Source organism: Malurus melanocephalus, unplaced genomic scaffold (genome assembly GCF_030028575.1).
Source record: "Malurus melanocephalus ecotype Western Australia unplaced genomic scaffold, MMel_1.1 scaffold_253, whole genome shotgun sequence".
Classification (NCBI taxonomy): Eukaryota; Metazoa; Chordata; class Aves; order Passeriformes; family Maluridae; genus Malurus; species Malurus melanocephalus.
Genome location: NW_026623485.1, coordinates 490,540 through 505,668, shown reverse-complemented (window position 1 = coordinate 505,668; position 15,129 = coordinate 490,540). Strand labels below are relative to the sequence as shown.

Here is a 15,129-nt window from a genome sequence, read left to right as displayed (position 1 = left end):
CTCCCTGAGAGGTTTTGGGACCACAGGGCCACCACCATGGGCACCAGCAGTGGGTCAGGGCATCCCCACAGCCCGGTGTCCCTTGGGGCTCCTGCAGGGTCAGRCTGATGCTGTGCTCTCCATGCAGCAGTCAGTGAGCTGCTGAGGTGGCGTTTCTCCTCAGACAGCTCAGAAATGCCTTTTCTCTTCTCCTGGAGATTTTGTAAACTTAAAAGAGAATCGTGAAAAAAAAAATGTTCTCCCCTGTCCAGCCCATTAATTCAGCCTGCTCAGGACAGAATTAACCTTGGCAAGCCTTGCAGAGGAGAGAGTCATTCTAACCTTAAAAATCTGCTGATTAAAGCTGGTTTCAGGAATTCGATTTCACTTAATGCATTGGCTGAGCGCCCAGCCTGGCATTAACATCTCCACAGACACACAGGCCTGCGCAGCTTTTACCTTCCCACTAAAAAATAATTAAAAAAATAAAAGAAAACGCAGCTAATGAGACCCCCTTTGCCCGTGTTGAGCAAGAATTCATTTTAAAGACTGCTTTAGCTCAAGGCATTTCTCSWGCCCTGCTTACCTGTCTGCTCTGGSCAGGCAGGGTGGTAATTCCACTCTCCTCATTAGTTGCAGGGAGGTGTGGAGCCATCCTGGGGCCAAAGTTAGGGATCAGCAGATCCCAGTGCAGGCAGATCCTACACCCCACATTCCCTGAGTGCTGAGCCATCAGGCTGCAGATTTTGTGTCATCCACAGTGCTTAACCCATTCGTGTTGAAAATCCTCCAAAACAATGACACGCAGGTTTCCTAGGTTTCTATTTATATCCTCAACTTTTTCTTGTGCCTTTTAATCTAAAAATTAATATAATTTTTATTGCTGCCATCACTCATTTTTCCTGCACTCCTCATGCTGGGCTCCCAGGGTTTGTTTTACCCCTGCAGTGTTTCTGTGCTGCTGTGGTACCTCTCAGTGCCCATGGGGACAGTCCTAAAAACCAATCCAGAATCAGATTCCAATGTCCTGCCACCATGGGGAAAAAAAATAAGAAAAATTTAAGAAATGCCTATAGTGTTCTGGGTGCTTTTGGAATTCTGCGAACCTTTAGGATTTTTGTTAATGGTTTGCTGAAATGTTGAGAGCMAGTTTCATGGAGGTGGGAGGCTTTTGTGTGGTTCATTTTTGACAGCTCTGGAATCATCTGTGAGATGGTTGTGGAGAGGGAGGGCAGTGCTCCTGCCCGCTGTGCACAGTGAGCTGCACAGAGCCCAGTGCTGCCTTTTGTTTTGATCAGAGAGAAGTTTTGATTGACTCCATAGAAAATTGGGGTGAGAAACAAAGCAATGGGTGCTGGAATAGATTGATACATATCTGACAAGGTGCTGTGGATATCCCTGGCTGCTGTGAAGTCTGCTCCAGTGGCTCCAGAACAGCTTTCCCATCCTCACAGGGTGGAAGCAGGTTGAACTGGGAGATGCTGCACCTTCCAAGATGCTTTTTGGAGTAGGGGGACGAGCTCTGAATCAGCAGAACCAAACATTATAGACCTTTCCATGCAGCCCCTGGTGCTGTGTGCCAGGAGTCACCGTCAGGGCAGCTGTTCCCCAACGCTGGAAAGGGATTTAAATGTTAAGCTTTCCTTTGGATTATTCTCTGCAGCGCTTTTTTCCTCCTCTGTTTTTCCTCCCTGCATTTCAGCGTGTACAACGTACCCTTGACACATTTTAAAAAACATTATTAATCTTTGTCATTTGTGTTTTAAAAATAACTCAGTGATAGCAGCCAGTCCTTAAATCCTGTTTAATTCAGGCCAACCTCGTGAGTGGTGATTCTGGGGAGGGGGGACTGCTGCAGCCTCACCAAATGCACGTGTCCAGCAGCACAGGCACCCCTCTGCACTTGGGAACTTGACAATTAAAACCAGTTTGATGTTCTCAGCTTGGTACTGGGTTTGGTTTCTAACCCAAAAAATTTAAACCTGCTGGAAATGTGGTTTCTTTTCTGCAGAAAGGATTCCTCGGCCTTGCTGATTTCAATTAATCGGAGAAGGCAGAATTCATTTAAAAAAAAAAAAAAACTGAGAAGGAAAGATACAAACTGTATTTTGGCATTTTGCTGTCTAAAATATCTGACAGCAATTTTTTCAGTTTACAAACACAACATTTTCAGTTGAAATACCCGGGAGATAAACCATGGAAAAAGGCATGAATGTGTTGTATTTGCCAAAAAATAAAAATACGACGGAGTGAAGATTTAAAGGCAGTCCCCAGACCAGCCCTGTCTATCTGCTGTGGTGCTGAGCACAATGGGAGCCCCTGTTCATTGTGGCCACTCCAGGGTGGCCACCCTTGGGTGAAGGTGGCACAGCAGGAGCTGTCAGGGAGGGGGTTCAGTGCACACATCAGGGTGCCACAATGCTGTGTTTTGTGTCACCAGCCCCAGAGCAGGACAGGACAATGTCCTGATAACAGCTCACACACTGCCCTATCCCAGCATGGCCTCTCAGGATGGTTCTCCTCTAACCTGACTCTGCTTTCTCTCTTTTTGTGTTCCCAGTGCCTGTATGGCTGCTACGTCCATTCCTCCATCATCCCCACGTTTCACAGAAGGTGCTACTGGCTTCTGCAGGTAGGATGATGCTGAGTTCTCTCTCTKGGGTCACCTGGTTGAGCTGGCATGGCCATGTTCAGCATCCTGTGTTTTACTGTCTGGGGGATTTTGCTTGTCTGCAAGGGAAATGGGTTTTCTTAGTTGTATGTCTCTGTTTGGAGGAATTACATATTTTCTCTAGCAATACAGAGCTGATGCCAGCTCATATGTTCTCTAAACATGGAGTTGGCTCCMGTGAGGCTTTCTGGAGGTTCCTGTTTGTGTTGTTCTATCCTGAAGTAAGGCAGGAGCTGGAGAAGCGAGTGCTGCACAGGCACACCATGGCATGGGAGAGACATCAGCCCTGGGCTGTGTTTGAATTTGAGGAAAACCCTGGGCTGTGTTTGAATTTGGGGTGAACCTTGGGGCTGGCCCTGCGGTGGATCTGCTTTCCTCCAGTGAGATATTTTGTCTCCAGGGAGTATTTTGGAGTCACTCAATGATTTTTCTTCTGGCTGTCGTGGGAACAGCAAAGTCCCAGGAGGAGTCAAGCTAAGTTTTCCTCTTATTTACGCAGGGTGTGGGCAGCTCCCCGGGGGGCTGCGGGGGCTGTGCAGGATCACATGTGTGAATTTGCCCGAGGGGGTGTTTTTGGACCCCACCTTTGAGGATCTGTTCACATTCCTGACTGGTTACCATGGTGTGCAAAGTGGATGCAATTCGTTTTCTTTTGTTAGAAAATGGCACTTGACACATATTGTAATAATATTGTTTTAGAGATTAAACTCCCGTGGTCCTGAAAACAAACAAGTCTGAGGAAAGTGACATCTGTTTCGAGAAGCAAATGGAAAATAATTCCTCTTTCTCCCCGGTTTTTCAATTGCACTTTTATATTAAAAAAGAAGACACAGCTGCTGTCGCTGCGGCAGGACAGACCCCTTATGGTCCACAGGGGATGGTGCCCACAGCATGGGCAGAATGGAAGGGAATATGCACCAAATGTCACCCTGCTGTGGTACCTGTGTGCTCTCAGCTCCATTTGCATCTGCAGGATATAAACRCTGCGTGCCAGGAAAGAGGAGATGCTTGGCTGCAGTGGTGGGAGCAGAACTGCACCTCACAGAGGAGAATTGTGGCTCCTCTGAAAACACAGCGTGACTGCATCAATCCTRTTCTCTTCCAGGCTTTCCAGGCTATGCTTGTCCCTCTCGAGAGCTCCTGCCCCCATAGGTCACTTCTCTTGATTTGTGAGCTTTCTATTACTTTTTCTTTTTGTCGGGTGCTCCCTGGAAGTGTTGCTGGCTCTGGCTGCTGTGGCACTTAGCCAGCATCTCCCTGATGGGTTGCACTGCAGCACTGTAGGATCTCTGAGCTGCTCCCTGGGGTCTGGCCCCTTCCCATTCACAGGCTGTRCATCAATATTTAGTCTTTTTCCTTGCTCTGGTAATCACTTTTTGTCAAAAGGAGTGGATGGGAAGTACATTTCTTAGAAGCCTATTTATAAAATGTGCTGCAGGACATCTCACTGTGGCTGTGGTAGACTGGTATTCCTCAACAAGGACACGCTGTGCCTTCGCTGTGGGAGGAAGAGGGGTCTGTGATTCATGGCAGCATCTCCCAGGCATAAACGGGCATCCTTCAGTCATGCGCTCAAGGTTATGCAGCCAGCAGAAAGGAGCTGGCCCAGAATAGATGACACTTTYCTATCGTCTGCACAGGGTTTGTGTTCAGCTCTGTGGTGAATTTAGGAGCAGGGAGASCAGAGAGAGAGAAGGTGTTTTGTGTGTCTCCTTCAGAAGCTTCCAGTTCAAAACCCCCGGTGAATGAGTTTGATATTCATTCAAAAATGGGTATAGCAGTTGAACATTTGTTAAACATAATGTTTAACGTTAACCTCCATTAACGTGTTTGGCTTTCTAGTTTACAGAGGCACGTGGGTGATTTCCCCCCCCCCATTTTGGGAGACATTCAGCACTTTCCTGGGACATGCAGAGTTCTGTCTGTGAGTGTCTATAAATACAATTAGTCTGCAATGCCCCCCATGTTTTATGGGATGTTCTTCCTCCAAATCCTATTGTCAGGTTAGATACCAATTAAAAATCCCGACGCAGTTGTTCTCAATCTTTTCTGCCTTGAATTTGCAGCGTGAAGGCCAGGACTCAAACCATCCACAGGGATTCACAGTCTTTCTCGTGCATTTACACGGCGCCGTAGCCATTAATTATATGGTGGCGTCTGATTTCTTGCTTAAACAACTTGGCGTTGTCATTCCTGATTGACATGACATGCCTGCTCCCTGCAGAGTGGTCAGAGGGATGAGAAATGAGAACCAGTCAGCTGGAGCTGCACGATGCAGTTTCCTGGGTCTCTGCTAGAAGTTCTTGTGCTGTCGGCACCCCCAGCTATGACTGGGGTTTGCTGCATGGGGCCTCCACCWCTTCTCTGTTCTGAAGGGGTTTCACATTTTTGAGACATTTCAAGCTTTCTTGATAAAGGATTTTAAGTGCTGCCTTGCTACAAAGAYCTTTAATATTTGTAATAAGTGTTGTAATTGCCAAGCCAGCCCTGGAGTGTTCGTGTGGGAGATGGTCCAGCCCCAGGCACTGGCAGCCTCTTGCATGGACATTCTCTTGGAACTGAGTGACCAAGGAGGTGGTGTCCTACATTTGGTTCTCATCTTATTCTTTTGATTTTYTGATCTCTAGAAATATGAGATCATGCTCTGAGTGACAGGCAGAAGAGGACACAGGGCTGAGAATGCGGGTGGCCTCTTCACAGTTTGGTAGGGAGGACTCCTCAGTAGTACTTCAGTTGTTACTGTTTTGCATTATCTGTTTGTTTCTGAGAAGATGCAGAGCCCTGGCTGTCCACAGTTCACTGAGCWTGGAGAAGAGCTGCTGAAACCTTTTTTGAGATGTGGGTGATGGCAGGTCCCAGCCTCCTGCACAGGCTGTGGTGCAGCTGTGACCTGAGTGCATTAGTTTGTCACCAACAGGACACAGGCTGCCCCTGTTAGACCTTSAGCATAGTACCAGATTTTTGTCAGTGGAAAAAGAAGAAAACCCCCTGTTTGTACTCACACTGACTAATGGAGGGAAAATGTGGATTCTCAGACACGGGMGATTTTCAAACATTGGCACAGCTGAGCAGCAAAATGCAGCGTTCCCTTCTGTTTGTTGGAAATTGGAACCCCAGGAATTGAAAATGAATCTGGCTGCCAGGTTTCCGGGTGGCTGCTGCCTGCCAGGGTTACAGAGGCAGGCTTTGCCTGCTCCCATGGGCAGTGATGGGCTCCTTGCTCACTCCCACTCCTCTCTGCAGCTGGAGATGCTGAGCTCCCTGGATACTCATCGTGTTCCACCCTGCCTGCAGCAGGTGATGATGTCTTCTTTAGTGCTSGTAGGGATGGAAGGGAATAAATTTTTTAAAGTGTTGTCCTTTTTCTTAATTAAAAAGCACATAAACTGTGCTATAGGATCATGCTAAAAACTTGTAAATTTAGACTTCTTGGCCAGTTGAACAAATTAAGACTAACAAGCCCTGTAGAGAGGTGTGTTGTCAGAGAGCTGTTTCACATTGCACATGCATTAACTGCTCACTGAATAATTCAGAAATGATGCAGAAGAGTGTCAGTGGCACCGTTCTGGCAGGTGAGCCGAGGAAGCAGAGGGGGATGCAGGCTGAGCTAGGCAGGCACGGGGACACACCGGAGCTCCACGGAGCCCTGTTGTAAATCCAGTGTTTGCAGTAATTGCTGAAATGTGATAATCCAGTTYTCTGGGAGCCTGGGGGAAAACTGCATTTCATCTTTATTGCTGACACGCTCACAGGGTGCTCCCAGCAGCCACRGCAGTCATGGGATGCTTTCCCGTGGGGTAGGAAATGGCAGGGGAAGGTCAGGGACATCAGCAGTTCCACCCGGTGTAATACCCAGGCAGGATGTCTGGCATGGAAGGAGCAAGTGGGAGATGCTGAGGGGAGCACACTGGTGATGGGCAGTGTTGGGGTAGCAGCCTTTAATTACTGTTCCTGCGGTTCTGTGTGCACCAACTGTGCCTTGCAGAGTATGTGTAAGCACTGATTGAATGTCAAAGGTTTTYGCAATATTCTCTCTTTAATCTGTTTTTTCTCCTGAATTCTTCCTTCTGATACACTTGAATATTCAGCAGTTTGTTACTATGAATGTCTGCACTGATGCTTGATGTCCCCTGAGTGTTCCCTTCCTAAAATACATCTTGTCTGAAAGCTGTGGGCTGAAAGTATCGGAACTAAAAATCTTTTAAAACATTTTACATGACATCTGTCGCTGTCCTGCAGAAATGTAGTGTTTATTCTATGGGTTTTTTTGCCTCAGTTTTCCATTATACCCTAAACAAGAGGAAACCCTTCCCATTTCTTTTTGATAGCACCCCGTCAGAGCAGCATTTCCCTCTCTGATCGCTTGTGCTGCGCTGCGTCAGCAGCATYTCCCGCGTCCCTGGCTGGAGCAGCAACAGACAGCTTGAGGATTTGGGGCTTTTTCAACATAAATTGGAAGCATTACAATCTCATAAAAAATCCTCAAGACTTTTGCTTAGTAATGGGTTTTTATTTTTCATTTGGGTGAAATAAAAGTGGCTGGGCAATAAAGCACAGAGGATGCTGTGCTGCACATGGGCRCTTAGCTGGGTCCTGTATGTTGGTGGGTGGCGTGTGAGCAAAGCTGGTGCATTTTTGCTAAGGGGATTATAAACTGTTGCTGCTATGCTGGCACRTTTTCCCAAAGTGGGTTTTAGCCCATGTGATGAAATTAAGGGGTATAGAAGTCTAGCAGAGCGTGGCCTGTGGTGCCCAACAGTGGCCAATGTGGCTGCGTGTTCCAAGCAAGCTCGGGATACAGATGGGTGCTCACAGAGCAGAGTTGAGCAGAACTGTGCTTTACCCACCTCAGTTCCTGTTCTCAGTGCCCTGTGTGCATGTGGAGCTGTGCTGGAGAGGAGACAATGAGTGTGGGGGGAGCAAACAGTAGTGCCAGGAGAGCAGAATTGTCTTGTGTTGATTTAGCTCTGAGCAGCAGCAGCAGAGGTGCTCTTGGTACCAGATGTTGGCAGGATGCAGCAGTCGGTCCTCTTGTGTCGTCACTGGGCTTCATGGTGCACAGGCGTTTTCAGAGGATGAGGAAGTTGTGGATACYCTTTTCATGCTTCCTTGACATGCCTTTGACTTGATCTCTCTGAAGGATTCTCTCTTCTTTCCCTCCTTTCATCTCACCAGCTCTTCTGAAGGCACCGTGCTCGTTGCCGTGTCTCTGCTGCCTTGCAGTCATTGGAACAGCMGTGTCTCAAGACTTCCCATCATGTTTTTCAGGGTTCATTAAAGATCTGAAATACTCACGGAATCAGTGGAGCTGTGCAAAAACTATTGCTCAGTCCAACTGAAATCCCCAGGGTGCTGTGAAGTCTTTCGTAATAATTATCTGTTTTCACTATTTTGATTTTTTTTTTTTTTTTGGGTCACATGTCTAACATATTGACTCCTGAAAGTGAATTTCAGAGAAATCATGTAAGAAAAGCAGAGGGTCCTGTGCATCATGCTCCCAGTCACTGTGTGGAGTGTCACAGAGAGCACAGCCTGTGTGCTGYTGGAGGAAGGACAGACCCTGCAGCCCTGTTTGCTTTCATCATCATACATGAGATGGCRAAAATAAATCAGGATGTTGCATTCCTGAAAACACGTTTTCCATGACAAATCTACAGTAGATAACACTGAGCCATGGCTTGGGCTGGACTGTGCCCTGTATCTGTCCAGAAACAGAGAATCTGCAGGGTAGGGGAAGTGGGGCTGCAGAGCAGCAGCACAAAACCCTCTGCTGATGTTCCAGTGAAGGGGAGGATTACAAATGAACTGGTGTGTCAAAGGCTGGAAACATTTTAGCAGGAGTGCTTTATCTTTTGTAATGTTTTTATAAATTATTTATTAACACACTTGCTGCATTTTCCTGAGAAATTGGGTGGAAGAGCAGAATGTATAGACGGCGGATTATATTCCAGAAGAAAGACGCCTGTGATTAAAAAACAATTTCCAACCCTTTCAAACACATAACTTTATTTTAGACAAGCAGGCTTCTATTTTTGTACCGCTCTCCACCATTTTAAAGAAAATCCCGGATTCGTTCCCTAGATATATGAGGAGACTGACGTTAATGCGAGCAAACTAAAAAGCAGTCAGAGTGCTTTAGTTGTTGCTTAAATAATCTGTTGTCATTTATAGAAGAGATGCATTTCCCAAACTGCTGGGAGATGTGCCTGGGTTGCTGATCGAGACAACTTCTGGCAGTGGCGACGGAGAAAAGGCCAAAGCATGTCCAACTCCTGCAGAAAGGGAGGGCAGGTTTTGTGCTTTTGTTTCTTGGTGGAAATTATGCCCTGTTTGCCATGGATGCCTGACGCAGGGGAGATAAAGCAGCGGCTCTGCCCTTCCTCAGGGGTCACAGCCCTGCCATGTGCAGTGGCACAGCCAGGGGGGCAGCCACAGAGTGGCTCCTTGGGCAGCTCAGTGTGAACAGGAGCCCCTGCCTTACCTAAAATGAGGTTTGCCCCTGTAGCTGCAAAGGGACTCGACAGCAGGGCGGGGTTGGGGACACCTGGGGACCCTGTGAGAAGCCTGTTGTCACTGGGGAGCATCAGCATCTCAGCAGGACACCAAGAAGTGACACGACTGGAAGCAGGATTACTTTTGCTCYAGCGCCCACCCCCGTGTTCTCCTGGGAAGACCCCATAAAGCAGGACTGTCATCCCTGTGATTCTGCTCGGGTTCAGGCCAGTGATGCTGTCACCGAGACGTCCTCGCGGCAGGGATCGCAGCCATGCGGCAGCACAACTCAGCTGGAAACCAAATCAAACCACAGGCTCCAAGACACTTATTAATATGCTCTGYATACTGAGGATTAGGCTTTTGGTGACACTTAAATTGAATTTTAATGCTATTTTGAAATATATAATACGCTGAATTTACTTCACCTCAGGTTTGAGTTAATGGTTTATTAAATTATGCACCTTGCAGTAGCGAAGCTGTTTCCTGGTGTAGGACACCGAGCCTTGCAGGAGCAATGCAGCRATTCTGCTGAGCTCATCCACATCCTCCCTGGTCAATTATTAGGTCTGCAGGTGTCGGTGAATGTATTATACTGTTGGCTGGAGTTTCACCCTCACTGGAGGGTTATAATTGGGGCTTGAGTTGGGAATTCTGTAGTAAAGCAAATTGCAATTTGAGTTTAGAGATCTGGAATTCGTTCTGGCGTGGGCAGCAGAGGACTTGGAGCAGATGCTGCCAAGGCTGAAGTGTCTCTTTCTAATGCAGGATATTTTTTTCCTTTAATATGCAGTGTTTTGGCCTGCAGTGAGTTACCCGCTGTATTTTATCTGTTAAGGAACACTTTTGTAAGTGTTTTGGATAAATCACTTCCCAGGTGCCTGCAGGTTCGAATGCTCTTCTTTCTGTCCTCTGCCTTTGTAAGTGTCTTGCTTATTACCCCAGCTGCTTTTATTCTCAAAATAATCTTTTATTTCTGAAGGAGTCTCTATTCCTTTTCTATCAACTGGCTGCCTCAGCTGTCACTGATGTCTGTGCTGCCCTGGGTTAATGAAGCTGTGATGCCTCSTCCATCTCTCCCTGCCTCAGTGGTGCAAAGATTCTCCATCCCTGGCACCTCCTGTTGCTGCCACCTGCATCCTGCCACCTGCATCCCTCTCTCCACACCCATGGTGATGTCTTGGGTCAGACCAATGGATGGGAAAGTGGCTGTTACACCCATGAATGGTGCACTGCCATTAGTGAAAGGCAGTAAAGGKTGTTAAAAGCAGCCCCAAGTTCATGGCCTGCACTATGAAATGCTGTGCTCAGCTCTGAGGCCGTGGAAATGGTGTGTAGGGACCACATCCTTRGTCCTCTGCGGGATCATTCAGTGGTCTTCCATTACCATATTAGTGAAAGGGCAAAAGCCAGAGGAGAATGACCAATCTGAATGGCTTTTGCTTCTGAACAGGAGTTGTTCCTAAGGGGATTGTTTTCTGTGTCAAGGAAAAAGTGCACAATTTTTATCACCGTACATTTTTTTCCATTAAATGTCATCTTTGCCTCTGCTCCTCGTGCTGCTGTGGGRTGTGTATTGTATGACTGTCTGCTGGCTCACACTGGTTATTGGCCATGGGCAGCAAAGAAGGCATGACAGAGYAAAACATAGGTTGAGGTTATTATCAGTTTAAGTCGCTGTAAATTCTCTCCTTCCCAGGAAAGTTGTTTCTCAATAATGTAACCAGAACAAAAATAAGTCTGTTGGATTTGATGTGTCTTCATATTGTTCCCATTGTTGTGTAGCAGAAGGGAATGGCTGTTCCCTGTTGTCCCCATAGATCTGGTGCTGCCCTGGGTACAGTGACAGCACACACAGCCCTGCCCTGCTGCTGAGCTCTCACAACAGTCACATCTGTAATATTTAAGTTGAGCCATCAYAGGCACTTTCTGCTGGATTTTCACCCTTCTTCAGTTGTCTTTGAGGCACTCTTCAAAAGCTGGCATCAACAGCTCCATAATGGCAGCCTTTATTTCTGAATGCAGAACACTGGTGTTTATTCCTCTCTATTAYTTAGACTTGAGCCACCTTCTGGAGGATTTTGCTGTTTTCAAGACACAGCACTGGTGTCTGGAGTGTTCTGGAGTGCAAGGACCTTGTCAGATTGGTTCAGCCAAGCATCCCAGTGTGCTTCCATCCCCATTGCCCAGCACAGACGTACTTTGTCTGGTTTTATAGTGTCCCCATTCAGATACGGACTTTCTGAAACATAAAATTCAAAGTTTGCTCACCTCATGTTTTACATTTCCTGCACCTGTCCTGCTGGTAATTTGATTTACATTCCTAGTGTAAAACTGTATAGGAAAAGGAATCCCTGTGGAAGATGCATCCCCTCCTTGGCCTGCAGTGGAGGATGGAGCCACARCATCAGTTCTGCTGTGAAGTCTGAGCGAGGTGCAGATCCAGCCCCTGCTCTTCCTGCAGTGCTTGGCACTGGCACAAGAGCTCCGACATCAAATGCTGTTGTTCTTTTGGGTTTATTGAACGTTAAATTCATCACAAAAATATGCAGAAAGAAAAAGGAATGCAGCATCTCTCAAGGTCACTGGTTCCACGGAGGAGCTGTGACTGTGCAGGGTGTCCTGTGACACTGCAGACACACGTGTCACGGGGTCGACTCTGAGTCCTGTGGCTGTGTCCTCTTTCCATGGAAAAATACAGCAAATACATCSTGTAACCTGCTACCTGTGCAGTGCAGCACTCTGATAAACAGTAATTATAACTATTATGGGATGTCATCTCCTCTCCGTCATTTGTTGACCTTTTCTTCAGTGTAATTTTCTTCTYGGGGGTCCAGGTAGCTCAATATCCCAGGAAGAACAGCCACCAAGACCCACTCAAGTGCTGAAAGATGCTTGATTTTAGACTTTATTTAAAGTTTGCATTATGGTGACAAATCTGGAAACCTTTGAGAAAGAAGKTTTTTTCTGCGTTCGCCTTGTAGTCATTGGAGGGGAAAAGAAGTTAAAAGTGTTGGGTGCTGGGATGCTGTTAAAAGAAGTTGTCTAAAATAGCTTTCCTGTCTGTAATAGCATTTCAGATCCTAGAGCCTTTTCAAGCTCAAAGTGACCCAAAATTACTTGTACAGTGAGAAACATCATCCTTCCASGGAACTAGCCCCTCATTTTCTGGTTTTGTAGAATCAAACACAAAATCCATTGCATATTCAGCAAATAATGTGACCAAGTAGATTTTGAAGGGGCAGCTCTGAACTTGGGAGAATAGGCRGTGCCACATTTGGGTTTTAACAACAGTTTGCTCAAACTGTGTGAATTCACATTGTCAGCTAAGAATAYCAATTCCTTTAAAATGTCACCTTCTTCCCAGCTTTACTCTACGTGRAGCAGACCTAGGCACTGCCTTCAGGCATGGCAAAAAGGAGACAATGCATCCCCCTCCCTTTAACCTTCAGGCTGAGCATCCCTCCCTCCCCAGAGCTCCCCACTGCCCCAGTGCTGCAGGGAGCTCCAGTTCCCAGCCTCCCACTTGAGTTCCATGGGAGGAGGGAGAGGATGTGGAGTGGGCTGGATTAAAAAGTGCTTTTGCTTTTTTGCTTGAAGGATGTTTGCAGTGAAAACTGTACGTGAAATTTATACCCCTCTCATATGATTCTGACTGGTTTTAGTGCACAAATTCTCAGAAGAAAATGTATTCAATAAAAATTTGATGTGGAACTATAGCTCAGCAGAATCTTTTTTAAGAAATCCAGCTCTGGGATATTTATTTTGTATCTAGTTTCAGCTTTAGTGCCTATTCCTTCTGCAGATGCCCTCGTTAGCCTGCTAACGGCTCATGAAGAGCTCAGCCCCTCTCCTGCCCTCATCCTGCAGCACCTATGGGGAAGGTTTGGGGGAAAGCACAGCTATGTGGAGTGCTTCTTAGGGCTGCTGCTGCTGGCTTTTTCCATGAGGAAATCCTGCCTTTTGTTCATGAGCAGCACAGCCAAGCAGGGAGGGTGAGCCTGAGGTGGGTAAAACCTTGCCCAGACAGTGACGTGGCCAACAAGAACGTGGCGTGCTTGGTTTGTAATAAATCTGCTGGGGAATAGTTTGAGCAGGAAAAATGTGACAAATCTGGATTTATTCTCCTTTGATGCTCTGCATGCAAAAGGAGATGGTTTTGGGGAAGTAGGAATCCAGAATGGCCGTGGTGAACATGGCAGGGTAGACCTGTGAGCCCCCAAATCATCATTAATAATGAATGTCCCTTTGGGCTGGATCAGGATGTGATCCCACTGTCTGGGATGGGATAGCCCTGGTGTGTAGGGGAGAAGAGACACAATTCTTTCCAGGCTTTGGAGCCAAGTGATGGTGATGAGTGAAAGCCTCACTGGCCTCTCAATTTCCAACCCTTTTTCCAAAGGTTCCTGTTGGTTTCCCAGAATTGCAGGCAAGCAGCACATCCTGAGACAGGCATTTATCCCACTGGGAGCCATCTCCTGGGGTTGTGCCCAAGGAGGCACAGAGTCCTCTCCAAACAGAAACCCCCAGGCTGAATCCTTTGCTCAGTGTTTCGGGGGCACCAGAAATATCTCAAACAGGTTTCTGGTCCACTGCCCCCTGAATCACCGCCTCCTCAATGCATTTTAATGCAAAGCTGGAGCCTCAAGGCAACCAAGAGCTTTTTCCTAAGGTTTAGTGATAAACTTSTGTCTCCTGTGAGTGAGCAATCTGCTGCTTCACTTTTTTCAATTTAAAAGGGAGTACACTGAAGCCCTCTTGCAAAAACATTTATTGTATCAAGCAAAACTGGAGGGTTTGGGTTCTACTTCTCTAATATWTTTTTTCTTTACTTCTAGTGTTCTYGTATCAGATTTTCACTGGAAAAATACTACCCAGAAGCATTGAAAAAGGCATATGGCTSTATGAAATATACCCCCATCCTAGGATAAACCATGTTTTTATTTTGTGACACTCCAAGATTCAGTGCRTGGCCTAAATATTGTGGCATCCTATTTTATTTTTGAATTGTTGGATGGACTAGACACTATAGCTCATGGACAACACTACCATTTTTCCCCATGGTTCGCCCTTTTTCTAGATTACTGTCTCTAAGTTTCAAAATGGAACAGGATTTGTTCCTGGTTTATAAATTAGGGCCATATTCCAGCAGCACCCAGTAGTGCTGCCATATTTTAGGTAGTGTCAGGGTTTCTATTATAAACCTTATTTTTCAGAGGTTTAGAGCTGAGCCATAAAAATGGGCTGTGTGTATGCATAACAGCTGCAGCTCTGCCATGCAGAGGGGGTTCTCACATGTAGCTCCTGCAGGCAGAAAAAACCACACTTGTGGTGTATTTATACAGAGAGCTCTGTGTAATTGTATTAAAAATCAGTGTAAGGTTGTGCTAAGTTTTTATTTCAAAGTTAATCGCTTGGAAGTCAGGAAATGCCCCCTTTGGCAGGAGTGTGGGAGAGTTGCCAGAGGGGTGCTGGGTCTCGGGGGGCTCTTTTAATGAATTAATTAATTWAATTAATTAAAAGGKCTGTTGGGGCAGGGTCAGGTTTCCTCCAGCCAGAGCTGTGAGATGGGACACAGCCTTTCTCAGSGCTAACTAAAGGATCTGCTGATGGTTTTTCTGTACCTGGAGTGATTAGCTTACTCACCGAGGGATATCTGGCCCACACACAATGAAAATTGGCCATAAATATCTCAGCTCTCCCAAAAGAAGCCGTGAGAAGGGATTTGCACACAGGCTGTACCTCCGATAATATCTACAAGCGGAACGCGGCGGCGAGCGTACATCATCGGTGGGTTTTCTTACGTTGACATATGAGTAAGATACCAACAGCCTCCTTTTAATAGCCCTGCATAATGCTCGCACCTGCTGCAGTATAATTTGCTGCATTTCAGCAAATAAGCTGGCTGAAGGGAATGAGGAATATCATCCCACAGTGCCCTGAGCTCCTGTCAGAGGAGACAAACTGGGGCTGTTTGTGGCCCAGCG

At 46.6% G+C, this 15,129-nt stretch overlaps 1 protein-coding gene across 3 annotated transcripts in view; it reads left to right on the top strand.

Annotated features, from left to right (window-relative positions):
* CAMTA1 (calmodulin binding transcription activator 1) overlaps nt 1-15,129 on the top strand; it is a 233,463-nt gene that overhangs the window by 121,549 nt on the left and 96,785 nt on the right. For all 3 annotated transcript variants that reach the window (XM_057375572.1, XM_057375573.1, XM_057375574.1), the window contains one exon: nt 2,540-2,611. In XM_057375572.1, the coding sequence (XP_057231555.1) occupies nt 2,540-2,611 (72 nt within the window). The remainder of the gene's footprint in view (nt 1-2,539; nt 2,612-15,129) is intronic.